Source organism: Oncorhynchus mykiss, chromosome 8 (assembly GCF_013265735.2).
Source record: "Oncorhynchus mykiss isolate Arlee chromosome 8, USDA_OmykA_1.1, whole genome shotgun sequence".
Classification (NCBI taxonomy): Eukaryota; Metazoa; Chordata; class Actinopteri; order Salmoniformes; family Salmonidae; genus Oncorhynchus; species Oncorhynchus mykiss.
The window spans coordinates 85351219-85375763 of record NC_048572.1 but is presented as its reverse complement, the minus strand read 5'-3'; the positions used below and the strand labels follow the sequence as shown (position 1 = coordinate 85375763).

General features: G+C 41.8%; 1 protein-coding gene across 2 annotated transcripts in view; it reads right to left on the bottom strand.

The window, feature by feature from the left end:
- Nucleotides 1-11031, bottom strand: part of LOC110530835 (1-phosphatidylinositol 4,5-bisphosphate phosphodiesterase delta-1) — a 45607-nt gene extending 34576 nt beyond the window's left edge. The window contains exon 1 of one of the 2 annotated variants that reach the window (XM_036986605.1): nt 10723-11031. In XM_036986605.1, the coding sequence (XP_036842500.1) occupies nt 10723-10753 (31 nt within the window). In that variant the 5' untranslated portion in view covers nt 10754-11031. Of the gene's footprint in view, nt 1-5959; nt 6214-10722 lie in introns of those variants that run through there. The other variant, XM_036986604.1, reaches the window with a different exon arrangement.
- Between the last annotated feature and the right edge of the window lie 13514 nt (nt 11032-24545).

Here is a 24545-nt window from a genome sequence, read left to right as displayed (position 1 = left end):
GTGGGAGCCTCTTGTTTTAGTTACTGTCTGTAGGCAGGGATCAACAAAATGGAGTCGTGGTCAGCTTTTCCGAAAGGGGGGCGGGGCAGGGCCTTATATGCGTCGCGGAAGTTAGAGTAACAATGGTCCAAGGTCTTTCCTCCCCTGGTTGCGCAATCGATATGCTGATAAAATTTGGGGAGTCTTGTTTTCAGATTAGCCTTGTTAAAATCCCCAGCTACAATGAATGCAGCCTCCGGATAAATTGTTTCCAGTTTGCAGAGAGTTAAATAAAGTTCGTTCAGAGCCATCGATGTGTCTGCTTGGGGGGGGATATATACGGCTGTGATTATAATCGAAGAGAATTCTCTTGGTAGATAATGCGGTCTACATTTGATTGTGAGGAATTCTAAATCAGGTGAACAGAAGGATTTGAGTTCCTGTATGTTTCTTTCATCGCACCATGTCACGTTAGTCATAAGGCATACGCCCCCGCCCCTCTTTTTACCAGAAAGATGTTTTTTCCTGTCTGCGCGATGCGTGGAGAAACCTGTTGGCTGCACCGCTTCGGATAGCGTCTCTCCAGTAAGCCACGTTTCCGTGAAGCAAAGAACGTTACAGTCTCTGATGTCCCTCTGGAATGCTACCCTTGCTCGGATTTCATCAACCTTGTTGTCAAGAGACTGGACATTGGCAAGAAGAATGCTAGGGAGTGGTGCGCGCTGTGCCCGTCTCCGGAGTCTGACCAGAAGACCGCCTCGTTTCCCTCTCTTTCGGAGTCGTTTTTTTGGGTCGCTGCATAGGATCCACTCCGTTGTCCTGTTTGTAAGGCAGAACACAGGATCCGCGTCGCGAAAAACATATTCTTGGTCGTACTGATGGTGAGTTGATGCTGATCTTATATTCAGTAGTTCTTCTCGACTGTATGTAATGAAACCTAAGATGACCTGGGGTACTAATGTAAGAAATAACACGTAAAAAAACAAAAAACTGCATAGTTTCCTAGGAACGCGAAGTGAGGCGGCCATCTCTGTCGGCGCCGGAAGTCAGTTTGCGCCGGAAGTCAGTTATTGGCCACAGGGGAGGGGAGGGTGGTTTTTATTGGCCATAGGGGAGGGGAAGGTGGTTTTTATTGGCCATAGGGGAGGGAGGGTGGTTTTTATTTTACTGGCGACAGGGGAGGGGAGGGTGGTTTTTATTTTACTGGCCACAGGGGAGGGTAGGGTGGTTTTTATTGGCCACAGGGGAGGGGAGGGTGGTTTTTATTGGCCACAGGGGAGGGGAGGGTGGTTTTTATTGGCCACAGGGGAGGGTAGGGTGGTTTTTTTGCCTGTTTTGCATGTTATTTTGCCATTACTGTGTGTCACATATTTTTTTTATTTCACCTTTATTTAACCAGGTAGGCAAGTTGAGAACAAGTTCTCATTTACAACTGCGACCTGGCCAAGATAAAGCAAAGCAGTTCGACAGATACAACGACACAGAGTTACACATGGAGTTTTCACATATCAGTTTTCAAACTATGTAAAAAATATACACTACCGTTCAAAAGTTTGGGGTCACTTTTTTGAAAGAAAAGCTGATTTTTTTGTCCATTAAAATAACATCAAATTGATCAGAAATACAGTGTAGACAGTGTAAATGTTGTAATGGCCTGTAACGATCGTGTGTGGTGGAAGAAGGTGAGGACCAAAGCGCAGCGTGGTAAGTGTTCATGTTTTTAATAAAATAACTGAACACTGAACAAAACAACAAATGACAAACGAACAGTCCCGTAAGGTGAATGAAAAAACACTAAACAGGAAATAAACACCCACAACTCAAAAGTGAAACCAGGCTACCTAAGTATGATTCTCAATCAGGGACAACGATTGACAGCTGCCTCTGATTGAGAACCATACCAGGCCGAACACAGAAAATCCCAAATTATAGAAAAAATAACATAGACAACCCACCCAACTCACGCCCTGACCATACAGAAACAAAGACATAATAAAATAACTAAGTTCAGAACGTGACATGGCCATTGTATCTGGAAACTGCAGATTTTTTTATTCATGCAATATCTACATAGGCGTACAGAGGCCCATTTCCAGCAACCATCACTCCTGTGTTCCAATGTTGTAAAGCACCATAAATCCAGAGAAAGACAGACTTTGATGACAAAATTTACCCACGAGGGACCGCCGCCCCACCTTCCTGTTCCAAGTGAGCACAGCACAACAAGGTGAGTCCAAAAATGTGAGTAACAGACAGATATTGAAGGGGAAATCAACAAAGTGAAGGGGTCCAACTGAGTCCAACTGAGTCTAATATTGCGCTGATCCGCGTAATGATGGTGTAACGTCTCCTTCCATCTCACACTCTCAAACACATAGATCCCCTGAACGCAGCTCACTCTCCAGATCCCAATCACCTGAATTCTGATCACCTGTTCACACATCTGTATGTCATTATCACACACTATTTAGTTCAGGTCTTTGCACCCCGTCATTGTGAGGTATTGGTTGTTTTGTGACACACTTCGGAGCTCTGTTTTTCCAGTAATTTAATCCTCACGTGTATGATAGTTTTTGCCTGCCTCACTAACGATGCCTTTGGCCTATCGGATTTCCTGTTATCAACCTATTGCCTGATCTCCCGGACAATGTTACTAGCCTTTTCCCTGCCTGTACTGTTGCCTTTTTGTACCCCCTGTGTATGACCACCTGCCCCTGGACTCAGCTACCTGCCTCCTCCTGTGTATGACCTTCTGCCCCTGGACCCAGCTACCTGCCTCCTCCTGTGTATGACCTACTGCCTGCCCCTGGACCCAGCTACCTGCCTCCTCCTGTGTATGACCTTCTGCCCCTGGACCCAGCTACCTGCCTCCTCCTGTGTATGACCTTCTGCCCCTGGACCCAGCTACCTGCCTCCTCCTGTTTATGACCTTCTGCCCCTGGACCCAGCTGCCTGCCTCCTCCTGTGGTCCTTTACAAATAAACACCTGCTGCGCCCTGTGCTTGAAACCAGCTCTCTGTCTCCCATCGTGTTCATTACAGATGGTGACAGGTGTGCGTAATGATGGGCAGCCTGAGGGGGAGCGGAAGCAGGCGTGACAAAATGTTAAATGATTTATAGTTCTATTTTTTGATACATTTAAAACCAAATACTTTTATTAAAGTAGTATTTACTGGATGACTTTCCCTTCTACTTGAGTCCTTTTCTTTTAAGGTATCTTTAACTTTTACTCAAGTATGATAATTGGGTACTTTTTCCACTTTTTCCACTGCTATTTGCTTGGCTAGTTATAGCCTAATGTTAGCTAGCTAACATTGAACCTGGTTGGTTAGCTACCTGCAGATTCATGCAGGGTAGTATTGTCGTGAGTTGGGATTATGGTTCATTGTTTAACTAGCTAGCTAGCTACATATCTACGGGACATGTGGAGGTATCCATTTCAATAGAATGTCACTGCGACAACTGTTGATAGACATAGCTGGTAAATTCGCTCTGGCTATCTACTCCGATTTCAGACCACGGGTAAGATAGTCTAGCTAGCTTCATTTTCATATAGGACATGTTTCTAATTCTGACATAAAGTATTTTCATTTCAAGTGAGTGTGTACTGTTAGCTAGCTAGCTGAATGGGTGTAGACAAAGAAGAGCTCTCCAGTAGATGCCAAAACCAAAAGGCCATTTTCTCAAAAGTTTATCAACTTTCAAAGCAGAATTACTTTCCCGTTGTTCCTCAAATGCAGTGTATGATATACCATTTTGTAGCTTTGCGTCTCTGCTTTTATTCAACGTAAAAATTAAAAATAAACACAATTTCAAATTTTGCTACATAAGACTGAATCAAGGTGGTCGGTCACATGTGTATTTTTTTCTGTTGGACCAGTCTGTCTCCTAACCTCATTCGAAATGGTTATAGTGAGTTTCCAGTGATCAGATCTTCACGTTTTTAGTTGTTTTAGGTTTGTTTAGGTTACTCCACATCATGCCCCCAGACACACCAGGTTTAACTAAATAGATATAAGTGTCACTGATGTTGACCGTTTGTATATTCTGGGGCACTTTATAATAACGCCACGAAATAAAGCATTTGTCATTTATTAATAATGTACTCCATCCATAATATGTGTAATATAGGTCCTTATAAACCATTTACTAAACTGGTCTTGACAAATCAAATCCATCAATCAATCCCAACATGTGCAGCAACCAATTGATGAATGGAAAGAGGCCAACTGTTACAAAACACCAACATGTTTAATGAACTTCTGAGATTGTCAAGACCAGTCTTTGATATTGGTAGGGAGGGATGTATTTTCTGTTTGTCAACATTGACATAGTCTGTTTATTGTGGTGTTGAATAACACAAACCATGATTTTCAAGGGCCTTATGTCGCTATGCTTTGTTTATTGGTTGTGTGGTGTATTGGAATAGTAACCTGTTGGTGGAGAATTCGTTGCATATATTTTATATAATTATAAATATGGCATCAAAATGTAGAAAAATCTGATTTCCCCCCTAGCTGATCATTGTCTGCAGCCGGCTCTGATTGTAGAGTAATGAAACACGCAGGGAGAGTTAGCTCGTCTGTGGTGGTCGGTGAACCCTTAACCTTCTGGCCATGAGCCCTGTGTGGCATCAACTGTGCCACAAAAGCATGCTGAAGTGGTGAAGTCGTTACATAAACATTTATAAACATTGCTGGGGCAGCAGGTAGTCTAGTGGTTAGAGCGTTGGGCCAGTAACCTGAAAGGTTGCTAAGATCAAATCCCCAAGCTGACAAGGTAAAAATCTGTCGTTCTGACCCTGAACAAGGACGTTAACCCAATGTTCCTAGGTCATCATTGTAAAAAATAATTTGTTCTTAACTGACTTGCCTAGTTAAATAAACACAAGGTTGCTGTACTTCTTTTTGGTCGTAAGCATTATTTTGGTTTAATTCTATACAGTACAAGGGGAGGGTCATGTGATAATATTTCATGTTGGGGGGGTATTTTTATTCATGACACCTTGAGTTGGACCAGTCTGTCCCCTAACCTCATTCGAAATGGTTATAGTGAGCTTCCAGTGATCAGATCTTCACGTTTTTAGTTGTTTTAGGTTTGTTTAGGTTACTCCACATCATGGCCCCCAGACACACCAAGTTTAACTAAATAGATATAATTGTCACTGATGTTGACCGTTTGTATATTCTGGGGCATTTTATAATAACGCCACGAAATAAAGCATTTGTCATTTATTAATAATGTACTCTAACCATAATATGTGTAATATAGATCCTTATAAACCATTTACTAATCATTAGTTATTAAGTATTTGTGTGTGGCCTCATCAAAAGCGTGAGCTATATAATCTTTATAAATAGTGTAGCGACCCTGGTGTATGATCGCGGGTATCGACTTCCGCCACTTGAGCTTGTTTTTTAATGTATTATTAAACAGTAACATGCAAAACATAAACATAACAGCCTGGACGAATCCATAAAAAAATATGAGAAAAAAAACCAACACAAATCTTGCTTCAGTGTAATGAAACAGGCAAGGAGTGCGGCCCGAGCCCTCAACCATCTGGCCCATAGCCACGCGAAAATCGACTGTGCCACAAAACCATGCTTCAGTGGCAGAGTCGATATCCGCACATATACACCAGGGTCGCTACAATACTATATAACTGTAGGGAGTATGGAAAGAGTGCTATTGAATTTAGATAGTGTAGGGATATAGAGCTTTTGAATGTTAGATACTCTGGGCCTTTTTACGTGATAGAAAGACTTGAAAAGGTGTCAATAGTGAAAGTCGTGCCAGCTGATCCCAGGTACTACTGCCTCCATACAGGCATTGGAAGTGCTATGCCTATTAGGTGACCTAGTGATCATGTGTCACAGTATATGTTGGCTACAGTCGCAGGTAGAAACAGCTGTCAAATGGTTGACACAACATTTTACAATATCACAGGTGTTCCCGTGGGTTAGATAAGTAAACTTACCCAACAGTTTGACATTTAAACGCGTAACCTTCTTGCTTTTTTCATTATGAAGTAATTCCTCGGATCTGGTGCGTTTGGGCTGCCTTTGTATGCATTGCATTGTGACTTCAATTCCTTACAAATAGTATCCGTTGTTACAAATAGTATCCGTTGTTACAAAACAAAAGTGTCTTGTCAGCGAGAATCCTATTCGTGCTTGGCGTTTTGAAAGGATATTTCTTAAAGGGCGTGTACTACTCAAGGGTAAAAGTTCACTAATCATTTTACAGTCAACTCCACTCCTCAGTAAAGCGATAGGCAAATACTGGTTACGGTAAGGAGAAAGCATCTGTTACGTGTTTTCGCGGTTTCACTGCGTGTACAGTACACTATCATTTTTTTTAAAAACACACAATTAAAAAATGCCACTGTGTTACTGTCCTGATACTGGCTGCATATGCTATTAGATGGTTATGCTCGGTTTAAATCAGCATCATTTTAACCAAAGTGTCTAGTATACTAAGTAGCCCTATGCCATCATTCATAAGGACAGTGGCTATTGGACAGATGTTTATGATCAATATCATGAATGATGGCGTACTATGTATAGGAGTCATACTATAAGAGATGGCATCTGCCAAATGTGATTATTTTCATTATGGCCTTACCTTACCTTACTTTGCCTGAGACAGCTGTACTTAGATGGTATTGATAATAAGACTAGGTTGCCCTCTTGCGGTTCCAGGCATTTGCGGACTCAGTTGGGTCTCAATTTACCAGTTAGATTTGCAGCGGTAAAATATTTTGCCGCGAGGTGGGGAGGCCTCCCAACCAAATTTCACGTTGGGCCCCCAAAAGGCTAGATTGTATGAAAAGGATATAACCGCCATCATTGCAGGTTATTTTGTCATCTCCTTACAATTATGAAATGTCTTATTGTTTTGTTGTGCAGAATGAAGTTATAACCCTGCCAGCAGCTACTGTAAACATCATACCATTGAATGGGGAGTATGGTGAGTATCATATGGAAACCAGAAAGTGAGCCACATAATGATTCAGACTGAGACAAACAAGAATTAGGCTAGATATTTAGCTAGAAGAGGATTGGTTCGCTTCACTCTCAACTGCCTGCCATTTCCTAGCTCAGCTGAATTCAAAATGGACCACTAACCACTATCCCATAGCCACTATCCTGTACTAGGGATGTGTCAAACGGACCATTTTTCTTAACGTTTAAAAGGCCATTTTTTTTCTCGGTTTTCCGCTAAAACGATAGGAACAATTCATAAAATGTCACGTTTAATTTACAATGAAGAACATATTACGTATGTTTGACCGCAGGAGCCGGGAAATTAAGTTATCTAACGTTACTTCCACCCCGTACTGACATAGAACGCAGCTACAGTAACATGTCTTTAGCGACAATTGATAACTTTTCAGACAATAATAAATGCAAAAAAAGTGCCGCATCAGGTCTGTACCTTGTCAGACAGTAGAATTCTGCTCCGGCGTCAAAATGTTATGTATTTATTCCCTGACAACAATAAACGTCGCTGATTGATGTGCTGCTATGTTTTTTTAATGCAGTTTTTTTATTGTATGGTAGCTAGATGTGTTTTATTTATACTAAATGTCTTGGTAAATCACGGTATTTGACAAACATTAAAGTGCTGTTTTAGGAGAGTGGTATGCGCGCAGTTTAATATTATATGATTGACAGTTCTGGTTGCCGAGTGATGGATTTTAGTCCCGCTTTACAAACAAGTTATTAAATGTCCGTTCATATCACCAGACAAGGTTTTTTGAAAAACCGTAGTGTAGCCTACACTCACAGACAAACAAAGATGCCGTAGCCGAGGCGCTTTCAAGGGGCCACATCCCAATATGTTTGAAAAGCGTAATCAATACAGGCTACCGGTAACCTTCTGTAATTTCACATGAGGCCAAAACGAAGAGTAGGCTACCCTGTGTGCACACAAGACTGGCCCTAAAAGACATTGGTGCCATGAATAGGCTAGGATATTCTACACGCAACAGAGTGAAGATTGAACACACGCTATAAAACCTATAAAACTATCTATCCCATAGCTGCTATCCTCTAACCGCTGTCCTATAGCCCCTGTCCCATAGCCGTTGTCCTATAGCCGCTGTCCAATAGCCTCTGTCCAATAGCCACTGTCCTATAGCCCCTGTCCTATAGCCGCTGTCCTATAGCCCCTGTCCCATAGCCGTTGTCCTATAGCCGCTGTCCAATAGCCTCTGTCCTATAGCCGCTGTCCTATAGCCTCTGTCCTATAGCCGCGGTCCTATAGCCTCTGTCCAATAGCCGCTGTCCTATAGCATCTGTCCAATAGCCACTGTCCTATAGCCCCTGTCCTATAGTCGCTGTCCTATAGCCGCTGTCCAATAGCCACTGTCCTATAGCCCCTGTACTATAGCCGCTGTCCTATAGCCGCTGTCCTATAGCCGCTGTCCAATAGCCACTGTCCTATAGCCGCTGTCCTATAGCCACTGTTCTATCCTTATATTTAGATAAGGCTATGGATACACCTATCCAATTGTGTCAGACCGACAGAAGAGCCCAGCAGTAGGGGGTAGGTATTAAACAGAGGTGCCCAGTAGTATGGGGTAGGTATTAAACAGAGGTGCCCAGTAGTAGGGGGTAGGTATTAAACAGAGGTGCCCAGCAGTAGGGGGTAGGTATTAAACAGAGGTGCCCAGTAGTATGGGGTAGGTATTAAACAGAGGTGCCCAGTAGTAGGGGGTAGGTATTAAACAGAGGTGCCCAGTAGTATGGGGTAGGTATTAAACAGAGGTGCCCAGTAGTAGGGGGTAGGTATTAAACAGAGGTGCCCAGCAGTAGGGGGTAGGTATTAAACAGAGGTGCCCAGTAGTATGGGGTAGGTATTAAACAGAGGTGCCCAGTAGTAGGGGGTAGGTATTAAACAGAGGTGCCCAGCAGTAGGGGGTAGGTATTAAACAGAGGTGCCCAGCAGTAGGGGGTAGGTATTAAACAGAGGTGCCCAGCAGTAGGGGGTAGGTATTAAACAGAGGTGCCCAGTAGTATGGGATAGGGGCTGAGGGTCCATGGGCTGTATTGAATATAGGGCATAGAGTCTAGACGGTCCAGACCAATTATTATTAATTATCTTGTGCCTATGATAGTACCGGGGAAAGTTGTCCGTCCTCTCTATCCATCCTCCGAAGGCCACTCCCCCCCTGCTCTCTGCCGTGTGCGTAGTTACGCGTGCCTCGGATAGCCTAAAATCATTGTTTTTCTTATTCAATTAAACCAAAACCTCACACATATATTTTTTCAAATCCAAGTGTGCCCTCAGACATATCTTTTTTCAAATCCAAGTGTGCCTTTTGCCTACAGGTGGAATGCAATTAAACCAAAACCTCACACATATATTTTTTCAAATTCAAGTGTGCCCTCAGACATATCTTTTTTCAAATCCAAGTGTGCCCTCAGACAAAAGTTGTGTTAGTGTTGTTGTGTGGGCAGTTGGTAAAGAATATGGGGGATGATGACGTTCACATTTCATACCCACGCCATGGAACTTATCCCCATGGAACTTATCCCCATGGAACTTATCCCCATGGAACTTATCCCCATGGAACTTATCCCCATGGAACTTATCCCCATGGAACATATCCCCATGGAACATATCCCCATGGAACTTATCCCCATGGAACTTATCCCCATGGAACTTATCACCATGGAACATATCCCCATGGAACATATCCCCATGGAACTTATCCCCATGGAACTTATCCCCATGGAACTTATCCCCATGGAATTTATCCCCATGGAACATATCCCCATGGAACTTATCCCCATGGAACATATCCCCATGGAACTTATCCCCATGGAACATATCCCCATGGAACTTATCCCCATGGAACTTATCCCCATGGAACATATCCCCATGGAACTTATCCCCATGGAACTTATCACCATGGAACTTATCCCCATGGTACATATCCCCATGGAACTTATCCCCATGGAACATATCCCCATGGAACATATCCACATGGAACTTATCCCCATGGAACATATCCCCATGGAACTTATCCACATGGAACATATCCCCATGGAACTTATCCCCATGGAATTTATCCACATGGAACTTATCACCATGGAATTTATCCACATGGAACTTATCACCATGGAATTTATCCACATGGAACTTATCACCATGGAACTTATCCCCATGGAACTTATCCCCATGGAACATATCCACATGGAACTTATCACCATGGAATTTATCCACATGGAACTTATCACCATGGAATTTATCACCATGGAACTTATCCACATGGAACTTATCACCATGGAACATATCCCCATGGAACTTATCCCCATGGAACATATCCCCATGGAACATATTTATCTATTTGATTTAGATGAGAGCAGTGGGATTGACTGAGATACAGTACATACATACATACATACATACTGACGCGAGTTATTGAGAAATAATGGGTGTTGATTCATGTAGGTTATGGCTGTGTATTATATTACCCTATGAGTAACCATTATGACTAACAGAATAACAGCTTCCTGTAATTATACACCTGCCGTAAACTATTTGGAATGTTGTTGGTCAAGAACATCACAATCAACAGTTGTACATTTAAATGAGTAAAACAACGAAAACAAATCAAAACATATCCTATTCAAGTTGCTTCAGATGACAAAATGTAACCTTTTTTAAAACGTATAGATCAATAAATGATTTAATTCATCATTAAAAAAGAACAAAGTCTGTAGCTTTTACCGTGTTTGTCGTTTATCCCATTTGTTTCCATTATGTCAAATTATCTTGTGCCTATGATAGTACCGGGGAAAGTTGTCCGTCCTCTCTATCCGTCCTCCATCCTCCGAAGGCCACTCCCCCCCCCCTGCTCTCTGCCGTGTGCGTAGTTACGCGTGCCTCGGATAGCCTAAAATCATTGTTTTTCTTATTCAAATAGTACAATATAACATCCTCAAAAACATGATCAAAGTAAGGTTAGTTCTGAGGGCAGGTACTTTTCCTGTGGAAGATTGAAATGCCACTCCTCCTCCCCGTCTGTTGTCAACGAGTGATGTCCCTGGCATCGTGGACCAGTTTTGGGTTACTCCTTACGATACCATTTTCGTGTGAAGTCAACGCTAAATGCAAAACATACTTTCAGAGTGACTTCATTGTGAAACAATTCTGTAGTGTCAACCGTCCTATTTATATTCAGAATGTATCAAATGTAGATAGATCAGTAAAATAATGACTTAAGTCAGCTGAGCTATAGGTTCGGTTGGGCAGTCAGTGTAACTGTAAATGTAGCCTTCCCACTCAGAATGTCACAGATGACAAGTGATTGATCAATGATTCTCCGTTCGCAGAATCACTAGCGATCTCTAAGACAGCTGGCCCTCTGCCCCATTTCCAATGGGAATTATTGGAGGCTCATAATTGGAATGACTCGCGCGTTCTCTCACCAATCACAGACATCTTGACCTGAAAGAAGCCAGACCGGTCTCAAAGCATAACCTGAGGCTAATATCTTCCCTTGGTTACAGTGGCTGGCAACCGTTTGAAAGAATGTTTAAACAATAGGAAAGGTGGAGCAGGTGACAGCCTAGTAAAGTATTTCATAAGGATCTACTGTGTGTTGTTATTGTCCAGTTTAAAGAATAGAGGTCAGCTAAGTTGTTATGTTTTCATGCATACATTTTTTTTGGTCCAGACAGTACATATTTTAACCAATGGGTATGTAATGATGTCATGTTTATTGGTCTGTGGTTAATCCAGACGGTCTGTGGTAAAAGCATGGGAATGTAAAGCAACCTGCAGGACAAACCGTTTTCATGTACTTATCTTCAACTATACTCTGTGCATTCAAAGCCTGGCCCATATACTGTATATATATATATATATTTACATTTTTTGTCATTTTGCAGATGCTCTTATCCAGAGCGATTAACATGCGCAATTAGTGTTAAGTGCCTTGCTCAAGGGCACGTCGACAGCTTTTTCCACCTAGTCAGCTCGGGGATTCGAACTAGCAACCTTTCGGTGACTGGTCCAACACCCTTAACCACTAGGCTACCTGCTGCCATCATGGATGTTGGCAGATGGTTAACCAAAAATGACAGTGCACCCGCATCACACTTAACTTGATTTGGACCATTGACCCCTGACACCTGGTCAAGTTATCCATCTGGAGAACAACTCGGCCAGTATGTTTAAAGATGGCACTGGACGAAAGTAAAGAGCAACTCCAGGAGATGTGCTTTAAAGGTTGATTCATATGGGCCTACTCTCTTTTACTGGTGTTCCTGCACTGGTGGTGCTCCTAACTAAAGGTTATAGCACTGGTGGTGCTCCTAACTAAAGGTTATAGCACTGGTGGTGCTCCTAACTAAAGGTTATAGCACTGGTGGTGCTCCTAACTAAAGGTTAGAGTACTGGTGGTGCTCCTAACTAAAGGTTAGAGTACTGGTGGTGCTCCTAACTAAAGGTTAGAGTACTGGTGGTGCTCCTAACTAAAGGTTAGAGTACTGGTGGTGCTCCTAACTAAAGGTTAGAGTACTGGTGGTGCTCCTAACTAAAGGTTAGAGTACTGGTGGTGCTCCTAACTAAAGGTTATAGCACTGGTGGTGCTCCTAACTAAAGGTTAGAGTACTGGTGGTGCTCCTAACTAAAGGTTAGAGTACTGGTGGTGCTCCTAACTAAAGGTTAGAGTACTGGTGGTGCTCCTAACTAAAGGTTAGAGTACTGGTGGTGCTCCTAACTAAAGGTTAGAGTACTGGTGGTGCTCCTAACTAAAGGTTAGAGTACTGGTGGTGCTCCTAACTAAAGGTTAGAGTACTGGTGGTGCTCCTAACTAAAGGTTATGGCACTGGTGGTGCTCCTAACTAAAGGTTAGAGTACTGGTGGTGCTCCTAACTAAAGGTTATAGCACTGGTGGTGCTCCTAACTAAAGGTTAGAGTACTGGTGGTGCTCCTAACTAAAGGTTAGAGTACTAGTGGAGCACCATGCACTGCTACCAATAAAAAAGTTATTTTAGAGCCGGGCCCTGCCCCCAACCCAGTTCCCCCAGACAATAGTGATGGAGAGGCAAGTTGCCGGCTGGATGCCGGGGGAGCTTGTGGCCCTCAGCACTTCCCTTTCAGGCCAGGCTTACCTCTGGGCGGCGCTCAGTCAGCACAGCAGGGCACAGGGATCATTAACACACAGGGATTAGTGTGCTTTTACACAGGGACAGGGCCTCACTTCTGGGAAGAGGGAAGAGGCATCCCCATACAAATGTAGGATCATAATTTGATCACCCTGTTGCAGGAGTGTATTTGAGGTTTAAAAAGGCTTCTGAAGTTTATAATTTTTATGTAGAAATTTCGGACTTGATTTTCCCTTAAAAAAATGTATCAAAAATATAAATGAATTAAAATACACTTAATAATTCGCATTTCCTGTTGCTGCAGGGCTATTTTCCTGCTGTAGCAAACTGGCTCAAATTAAGATCCCACATCTGTAGATATGGAACCCTAGAATTCCCATCTTCTGATGAATGGTCTGTGGGCATCCCTCTCTCCCAAGCTATAGAGGTCGATGGAAAGGCATGCTCAACCCTCTCCAAAGCCATCACATTATTAGAAAAACTGGGGGAGACAAATCCAACATCCAGGAAGAGAACCAGAGTAGTAATGTGTTGCATTGGATTTGAGCGTGCACGTAATTGGTTACAGACTCATTTCGAGGCACAACAGGGTTCACAATTGAAAAGTGCACCACAATTGCCCGATGTTTGTTCATCCCTTTAAGCCCTGAGATTAATGTAGTGCTACACAGTAAACTATTGGTACAGCACCAATACAGCTCTCTGAACAACTGGTCTTTATGCAAACGAGACTAGTTGTTTGTGATACAACAAAGTTCTTTGAGGGTGCATGAAAATGGTTGCCTGACTTCCCTGTGATGTGTATCAATAACAACATACCACCTACCATTAACTGAACGGACTATTCAATAAATTACAAATATATATTTGATACATGTGCCTTCAGAAAGTATTCACACCCCTTGGACTTTTTCCACATTTTGTTGTGTTACAAAGTGGGATTAAACTGGATTTAATTGTAATTTTTGGTCAGTGATCTACACAAAATACTCAATGTCAAAGTGGAAGAAAAATTCAAACATTTGTATAAAAAACACACACATATATTGTAACGCTCAATGAGTGAATGGGTGTGGAGTCAGGCGCAGAGAGCAAAGGATGCGGGAAAAAACACGCTTTAATGTCCAAAATCAAAGGAACAAAATAGTATTATCCAACACAGGTGTAACTATAAAAACAAAATAGTCCCCTATTGTGAAATACTAGGACAGCGAGAAAACCCCAACAAAACACTAACACCTCTCACAAATACAGAAGAACAAGCCCGCACAAACAGAAGCGGACTGAACAAACTTAAATAACCCCACCCTAACAACCAAACAATGAACAGGTGAAACCAATTAGACAAAACCAAACGAACACAGAACAAAGGATCGGTGGCAGCTAGTAGACCGGCGACGACGACCGCCGAGCGCCACCCGAACAAGAAGGGGAGCCACCTTCGGTAATATTCGTGACATATATATATATATATATATATATAAATAAATAAAACACAAACATATCTTGATTAGATAATTATTCAACCCCCTGAGTGAATAAATCTTAGAATCACCACCCTGATGTCTCTTGATGAACATATCAATAATATTTCAAGGACAGCTTATTTTCTCTCTTCGTAACATTGCAAAAAATCTGAAACTTTCTGTCCAAAAATGATATCAGAAAAATGAATCCATGCTTTTGTCACTTCTAGATTAGACTACTGCAATGCTCTACTTTCCGGCTACCTGGATAAAGCACTAAATCAACTTCAGTTAGTGCTAAATACGGCTGCTAGAATCTTGACTAGAACCAAAACATGTGATCATATTACTCCAGTGCCTCTCTACACTGGCTTCCTGTTAAGGCAAGGGCTGATTTCAAGGTTTTACTGATAACCTACAAAGCATAACATGGGCTTGCTCCTTCCTATCTTTCCAATTTGGTCCTGCCGTACATACCTACACGTACGCTACGGTCACAAGACGCTTACTGTCCCTTGAATTTCTAAGCAAACAGCTGGAGGCAGGGCTTTCTCCTATAGAGCTCCATTGTTATGGAATGGTCTGCCTATGTGAGAGACGCAGACTCGGTCTCAACCTTTAAGTCTTTACTGAAGACTCATCTCTTCAGTGGTTCATATGACTAAGTGTAGTCTGGCCCAGGAGTGTGAAGGTGAAAGGAAAGGCACTGGAGCAACGAACCGCCCTTGCTGTCTCTGCCTGGCCGGTTCCCCTCTCTCCACTGGGATTCTCTGCTTCTAAACCTATTACGGTGCTGAGTCACTGGCTTACTGGTGCTCTTCCATGCCGTCCCTTGGAGGGGTGCGTCACTTGAGTGGGTTGAGTCACTGACATGATCTTCCTGTATGGGTTGGCGCCACCCTCGGGTTTGTGCAGTTGGGGAGAACTTTGTGGGCTATACTCGGCCTTGTCTCAGGGTGGTAGGTTGGTGGTCTGTTGATATCCCTCTAGTGGTGTGGGGGCTGTGCTTTGACAAAGTGGGTGGGGTTATATCCTGCCTGTTTGGCCCTGTCCGGGGGTATCATCGAATGGGGCCACAGTGTCTCCTGACCCCTCCTGTCTCAGCCTCCAGTATTTATGCTGCAGTAGTTTATGTGTCGGGGGGCTAGGGTCCGTTTTTTATATCTGGAGTACTTCTCCTGTCTTATCCGGTGTCCTGTGTGAATTTAAGTATGCTCCCTCTAATTCTCTCTCTCTTTCTCTTTTTCCTTCTCGCTCTCTTTCTCTCTTCTCTCAGAGGACCTGAGCCCTAAGACCATGCCTCAGGATTACCTGGCCTGATGACTCCTTGCTGTCCCCAGTCCACCTGGTCATTCTGCTGCTCCAGTTTCAACTGTTCTGCCTGCGGCTATGGAACACTGACCTGCTCACTGGACGTGCTTCCTTGTCCCGGACCTGCTGTTTTGGACTCTCTCTCTACCACATCTGCTGTCTCTAACTCTGAATGATCAGCTATGAAAAGCCAACTGACATTTACTCCTGAGGTGCTGACTTGTTGCACCCTCTACAACCACTGTGATTATTATTATCTGACCCTGCTGGTCATCTATGAACGTTTGAACATCTTGGCCATGTTCTGTTATAATCTGCACCCAGAAGAGGACTGGCCACCCCTCATAGACTGGTTCCTCTCTAGGTTTCTTCCTAGATTCCAGCCTTTCTAGGGAGTTTTTCCTAGCCACCGTGCTTCTACACCTGCATTGCTTGCTGTTTGGGGTTTTAGGCTGGGTTTCTGTACAGCACTTTGCGACATCGGCTGATGTCAAAAGGGCTTTATAAATACATTTGATTGATTGATTGACTAGGCAACTCAGGAAAATTTGATGTCATCTCGGTAAGCAACTCCATATTTGGCCTTGTGATTTAGGTTATTGTCCTGCTGAATGAATTTGTCTCATAACAGTGTCTGTTTAAAATCAGACTGAACCAGTGTTTCCTCTAGGATTCTGCCTGTGCTTAACTCTATTGTATTTATTTTATCATAAAACAAATCCCAAGTCCTTAACAATGACAAGCATACTGATAACATGATGCAGCTACCACCATGCTTAAAAATATGAAGACTGGTACTCAGTGATGTGTTGTGTTGAATTTGCCCCAAACATAACGTTAATTTCTTTGCCACATTTTTTTGCAGTTTTACTTTTGTGTGACTTATTGCAAACATAATGCATGTTTTGGAATATTTTTATTCTGTACAGGCTTCCTTCTTTTCACTCTGTCAATTAGGTTAGTATTGTGGAGTAACTACAATGTTGTTGATCCATGCTCAGTTTTTTCCTTTCACAGCTATTAAACTCTGTAACTGTTTTAAAGTCACCATTGGCATCATGGTGAAATCCATGAGCGGTTTCTTTCCTCTCTAGCAACTGAGTTAGGAAGGAAACCAGTATCTTTGTAGTGAGTGTGTGTATTGATACACCATCCAAAGTGTAATTAATAACTTCCCCATCTACCAATATGTGCCATTCTTTACAAGGCATTGGAAAACCTCCCTGGTCTCTGTGGTTGAATCTGTGTTTGAAATCCACTACTCGACTGAGGGATCTTACAGATAATTGTATGTGTGGGATACAGAGACTAGTTCAACATCATTATTGCACACAGAGTGAGTCCATGCAACTTATTGTGTGATGTGTTAAGCACAGTTTTACTCCCGAACTTATTTAGGCTTGCCATAATCAAAGGGGTTGAATACTTATACTTTGGAACAAAAATGTCAACAAACATAATTCCACTTTGACATGATGGGGTATTGTGATGTCACGATGGGGTATTGTGATGTCACGATGGGGTATTGTGTGTAGGCCAGTGACACAAAATCTCAATTTAATACATTTTAAATTCCGGCTGTAACACAACAAAATGTGGAAAAAACGTGAAGGGGTGTGAATACTTTCTGAAGGCTCTGTAGCATTATTGTTGTACCGTATTGCTTAAGTTTGCCATGTCAAATTGTATTTCGTTAAAAGTCTGTGCTTTTCAAGACCGCCTTATGGCAAGATGAAACGATAACAACCGCATTCATACCATTCATAGTACATCTTTCAACCAATCATCTCCAGACATGGCCTTCTATTAGCTCTCGTGTTTATCAGAGTTGGGTTTCATCTCCTCCGGTGTTTCCTCTGTCTACAGTAGGTCATCGTCAGGTTAGGATTTAGGCCAGGGTAGCTAAATAAAGGTTAAGAAATAAAAGGTTAAATAAAATGTTTGTTTTTTTTAAAGAATAATACTCAGTTAAACTATATCAGCGGAATACGTACAATGCATTAATGAAATACTTATGGACTGCTTATGCATGTGTTATGTATGGGTTATGTATGGGTTATGAATGTGTTATGTATGGGTTATGAATGTGTTATGTATGGGTTATGAATGTGTTATGTATGGGTTATGCATGTGTTATGTATGGGTTATGAATGTGTTATGTATGGGTTATGAATGTGTTATGTATGGGCTATGAATGCGTTATGTATGGGTTATAAATGTGTTATGTATGGGTTATGTATGGGTTGCGTATGAGTTATGTATGGGTTACATATCGGTTATGAATGTGTTATGTGTGGGTTATGTATAGGTTATGTATGGGTTATGAATGTGTTATATATGGGTTACATATGGGTTATGTATGTGTTATGTATGGGTTATGAATGAGTTATGTATGGGTTACGTATGGGTTATGTATGGTTATGAATGTGTTATGTATGCATTACATATGGGTTATGAATGTGTTATGTATGGGTTATGAATGAGTTATGTATGGGTTACGTATGGGTTATGTATGGTTATGAATGCGTTATGTATGGGTTATGAATGTGTTATGTATGGGTTATGAATGAGTTATGTATGGGTTACGTATGGGTTATGTATGGTTATGAATGTGTTATGTATGGGTTATGAAGTCCTTATGTAGCCTAGATACCCTTCAAGTTAAGGGTTACCACATGTTTAACATTGTTCAGAAAGCAGTGCTACAGTAATATACTGTCTGTCTTCTTTGTTATGCATTTAACTGAATCGTTCATATGAAAAACATCCAAGATACTCATCCCACAACCGTGAAGATACCATTTCCCTAAAACATTTGTTATATAGAATATTAGATCAAATAGGGGAGAGTGGGGTAAGTTGAGGTGTTTGCATTCAGCCTACCCCCCGGTATGGGGTAAGTTGAGGTGTTTAACATTCAGCATACCCCCCGGTATGGGGTAAGTTGAGGTGTTTTACATTCAGCCTACCCCCCAGTATGGGGTAAGTTGAGTGTTTTTGCACTCAGCCTACCCCCCGGTATGGGGTAAGTTGAAGTGTTTTACATTCAGCATACCCCCCGGTATGGGGTAAGTTGAGGTGTTTTACATTCAGCCTACGGTATGGGGTAAGTTGAGGTCATTTTGCATTCAGCCTACGGTATGGGGTAAGTTGAGGTGTTTTTACATTCAGCCTACGGTATGGGGTAAGTTGAGGTGTTTTACATTCAGCATACCCCCCGGTATGGGGTAAGTTGAGGTGTTTTACATTCAGCATACCCCCCGGTATGGGGTAAGTTGAGCAGCCTTGGGGTAAGTGGGTGATGGTGTCTTGTGACAGTGGGTGTTGGTGCTTGTAGGCCAAAGATTCATTCATGGAATGGGGATGTGGTACATTGTATAACTTCAATGTATGCCTACATTCAGATATAAATCTGTCTGTTCATTATCACTTACCCTTCCATTTGTTGACCAGCTGTCTGGGACGGGGATGTTATTTCCATGTGCCAATTTGTAGGCCCATAACCCATAAGTTCTCTGGGTTTGAGGCTACTAAGCCTATGAAACTGTGAGATTATTGATATGTTTAGCAAGCTCAGACTCCATGTCTTAGTAAAAAAAAATGGTGCTATCTAGAACCTAAAAGGGTTCTTCGGCTGTCCCAAAAAACGAGATCCCTTGATCTCTTTCCCTTTCCACAGAGGGTTTTACATCGAACCCAAAAGGGCTCTACCTAGGACCAAATCTAAGTAAAGGAAGGGAATAAGAATATATACATATAAATATATGGTTGAGCAATGACAGAGCGGCACAGGCAAGATGCAATAGATGGTATAAAATATAGCACATGCATATGAGATGAGGAATGCAAGATGTGTAAACATCATTATTAAAGTGACTAGTGATCCATTTATTAAAGTGGCCGATATCAAGTCTGTGTGTAGGCAGCAGCCTTTCTGTTTAACAGTCTGATGGCCTTGAGATAGAAGCTGTTTTTTTTTTCAGTCTCTCGATCCCTGCTGTGATGCACCTGTACTGACCTCGCCGTCTGGATGGTAAGCAGGGTGAACAGGCAGTGGCTCGGGTGGTTGTTGTCCTTGAGTTCATACGCCTCACAAAAATACTATCCATGTTACTCATAAAACGGACGAAATCTAATCCTCATTGTATGGGGCATTGTGGTCATCGGCTCAACTTACCTAGGCAAACATTTTGACTATAGCAGCCTGCACAGCTAGAAGGATGCGCGTTCATGTATAACTATCTCCTTTGGTTTCGATACAAGCATCATGAAACCTATAACACCATAAATTCATTTGAATTTGTGATTTAAAAAAAATAAATACTTATGTGCTTACCACTTTTTTAATGTGGTTTCTTCCTTACGGACTGGTTGCGCCATAGAAACATGTGACCTCACGTGGCTTTACCCACAACCCCCAGGAACGTTGCTGCTCTCCAAGATCCTCTCACTCATAGATCTTGTTTTCAAGATCATCCTCATAATATTTTAGGTTTTGAATACTTGGGGAAAACTCAGACTCAAGGGTAATTGACTCGTCATTTAGGCTTACCCAATGTGTTAAGTGTACTCCTATTTTAAAAATAGGTGTTCTCTCCTACTTCCTCATACATTCATTTATTCCTACATGAAACTAACGGGGGAAAAAAACGTTTTACACATTAGGACTTTATGCCACCTGTGAAGTTTGTCTGAAAGTCTTGCGCTGATGCCTGGGAATATTCTGTTTAGCCACGTTATCTGTAGTCTTTTCCTTAGAATTAGCATCATGCTTCACCATGTTGTTGCAGAATTTGGCTTAGCTGTTGTCATGTCAAGTGTTATGCTCTGTTCTGTGTTGAACTGTGATGTAATGCATTTCATAGACTCCTGTTATGACTGCACCCCTAACACAAGGCCATTGTGTTCTGGAACTGTTGCTTGTATAAAAAGAACTGTCGGACATTGTTTACACAACAACCTCATTAAACTGGACATGTATATAATAATCACGTTCCCCAGGGTATTCACTAGTTATCACAGTCACAAAGTCATAATTATGGTTAACCCTCGCCTATTTCTAAAATATATATTTTTTTCTCCAGATTTTAAACCGAACCTTAACTCACACGGCTAGCCTTATGCCTAACCCGAACCTTGAATGAAGATCAAAAAGCACATCTTTGTTTCCATACATTTTCAATTATACTTTGTGGCTGTGGTAACTAGTGAAACCCCCCCTTCCCTAGAGCCAGATATTGAGTGCGGTGCGCCCTCTTGTGGGGAAACGTTGTAAATTCAAGGCCTGGGGGCCACGTTTAGATCCTTGGACCAAAGACCTAACAGTACGAAGACAGAAAGGAATAGCTTCAATCACACGTGTAACTCAAAAACAATTAGGGGTTCAACAAGGGTTCTTCTGAGATCCTCAAAGTTCTTTGAAGAACCTTAGGGTTCTTGTCACTGAAAATTGCCCCCAAAAGGTTCTTCCAAGAACCTCATAGGAGGTGGGGGTTAATTAAATGAGGAACCTCCTTAGTTGTCAAACATATAAATAGTAAAGTAAAGTACAGATACCCCCCAAAAAACTACTTAAGTAGTACTTTAAAGTATTTTTTACTTTAGTACTTTACACCACTGGTATTATAATGAAACCATCTGTCTTTTCATATTTGTGCAAATCTTTCTAAAAACAGAAAATGGACACAATTCAATGGATATCAATCAACAAAGAGGTAAGAATATGTAGGCTATAAGAACATGTTGAAGGCTTGCTGTAATTGGGTTCAGATGACTGAACTGCTCTCTTCTGTCTGTGTCTGCAAATATACTGACCAGGAGGCATACAAAGGTATGTCAATTAGTAGTGTATGTTATGCAGAGCACATTTGAGAAACCCTTTTAAAGGGTTCTTCGAAGAATTTACAGGGGTTCCCCCACAGTTTCAATTTGAAGAAACCCTTAAGGATACTCCATCCTTTGTAGAGTGTAGGCGATGTCCTGGCGACGTTGGCAAGCTAAACTCATGCGCAGAAATATATAATCAAGTCTAATAATCAGGTAATCTCAAGCCGAACAGCGCATGTGTAGGCCGTCAAATGAATGGCACTCCTTCGATATAAAGCCATTTTTTTTACGAAAATAAAAAAGTTTCAGTTTGTCACTTTCACGAGGTTGCAGTAATAACATGTTCACCTAATTAAGACATATCTCGAATCTAGGTTGTGCCTTTAGATTTCGAGAAAATTAACAACTATGGGGAAAAAATTCACCTCTCTCTCTGACTTCTCAAACCCTGGCCTGGCCTGCTTGGTCTGTTTCACAAGCGTTCCCGAAAGTTTTGCGATGTTGCGCTATGCTTAGAAACTATGCATATGTAACGGATGTGAAACGGCTAGCTAGTTAGCGGTGGTACGAGTCTGCTGTTAATGATAATTTAGGGGATTTTCCCAAGGTTGCTGTTGACGCATATCCCATAGTAGGTATTGGGTAAAATGTATATTTTGTATTGCGGTGATCAGTCCTTGGTTCCAAATATTGTGGAAGATGCCAGAGCTGAGGATGATGTTAAAGAGTTTAGGTATAGCCAATTGGAATTTGTGGTCTGTATATTTGATCATTTAATTTAGGATACCATCAACACCACATGCCTTTTTTTTGGGTTGGAGGGTTTGTATTTTGTCCTGTAGTTCATTCAATGTAATTCAAATAAAATCACATTTTATCTATGATATGCTAACTTACAAGCCCTTAACCAACAATGCAGTTCAATAAATAGAGTTAACTAAATATTAACTAAATAAAATAAAAAGTAACACAATAAAATAACAATAATGAAGCTATATACAGGGGGTACCGATACTGAGTCGGTATCGGTTAGTCGAGGTAATTTGTACATGTAGGTAGGGGTAAAGTGACTATGATAATGGTAGGGGTAAAGTGACTATGCATAGATAATAAACAGCGAGTAGTTGCAGTGTCAATGTAAATAGTCCATGTGGCCATTTGATTCATTCTTGAGCAGTCTTATGGCTGCTTTTTTTGACCTAGACTTGGGCTCCAGTACCGCTTGCCGTGCAGTAAGCAGAGACCATTTTTTGGGTCTTCCTCTGACACCACCTCGTATATACAGTGCCTTGCGAAAGTATTCAGCCCCCTTGAACTTTGCGACCTTTTGCCACATTTCAGGCTTCCAACATAAAGATATAAAACTGTATTTTTTTGTGAAGAATCAACAACAAGTGGGACACAATCATGAAGTGGAACGACATTTATTGGATATTTCAAACTTTTTTAACAAATCAAAAACTGAAAAATTGGACTTGCAAAATTATTCAGCCCCTTTACTTTCAGTGCAGCAAACTCTCTCCAGAAGTTCAGTGAGGATCTCTGAATGATCCAATGTTGACCTAAATGACTAATGATGATAAATACAATCCACCTGTGTGTAATCAAGTCTCCGTATAAATGCACCTGCACTGTGATAGTCTCAGAGGTCTGTTAAAAGCGCAGAGAGCATCATGAAGAACAAGGAACACACCAGGCAGGTCCGAGATACTGTTGTGAAGAAGTTTATAGCCGGATTTGGATACAAAAAGATTTCCCAAGCTTTAAACATCCCAAGGAGCACTGTGCAAGCGATAATATTGAAATGGAAGGAGTATCAGACCACTGCAAATCTACCAAGACCTGGCCGTCCCTCTAAACTTTCAGCTCATACAAGGAGAAGACTGATCAGAGATGCAGCCAAGAGGCCCATGATCACTCTGGATGAACTGCAGAGATCTACAGCTGAGGTGGGAGACTCTGTCCATAGGACAACAATCAGTCGTATATTGCACAAATCTGGCCTTTATGGAAGAGTGGCAAGAAGAAAGCCATTTCTTAAAGATATCCATAAAAAGTGTTGTTTAAAGTTTGCCACAAGCCACCTGGGAGACACACCAAACATGTGGAAGAAGGTGCTCTGGTCAGATGAAACCAAAATTGAACTTTTTGGCAACAATGCAAAACGTTATGTTTGGCGTAAAAGCAACACAGCTGAACACACCATCCCCACTGTCAAACATGGTGGTGGCAGCATCATGGTTTGGGCCTGCTTTTCTTCAGCAGGGACAGGGAAGGTGGTTAAAATTGATGGGAAGATGGATGGAGCCAAATACAGGACCATTCTGGAAGAAAACCTGATGGAGTCTGCAAAAGACCTGAGACTGGGACGGAGATTTGTCTTCCAACAAGACAATGATCCAAAACATAAAGCAAAATCTACAATGGAATGGTTCAAAAATAAACATATCCAGGTGTTAGAATGGCCAAGTCAAAGTCCAGACCTGAATCCAATCGAGAATCTGTGGAAAGAACTGAAAACTGCTGTTCACAAATGCTCTCCATCCAACCTCACTGAGCTCGAGCTGTTTTGCAAGGAGGAATGGGAAAAAATGTCAGTCTCTCGATGTGCAAAACTGTTAGAGACATACCCCAAGTGACTTACAGCTGTAATCGCAGCAAAAGGTGACGCTACAAAGTATTAACTTAAGGGGGCTGAATAATTTTGCACGCCCAATTTTTCAGTTTTTGATTTGTTAAAAAAGTTTGAAATATCCAATAAATGTCGTTCCACTTCATGATTGTGTCCCACTTGTTGTTGATTCTTCACAAAAAAATACAGTTTTATATATTTATG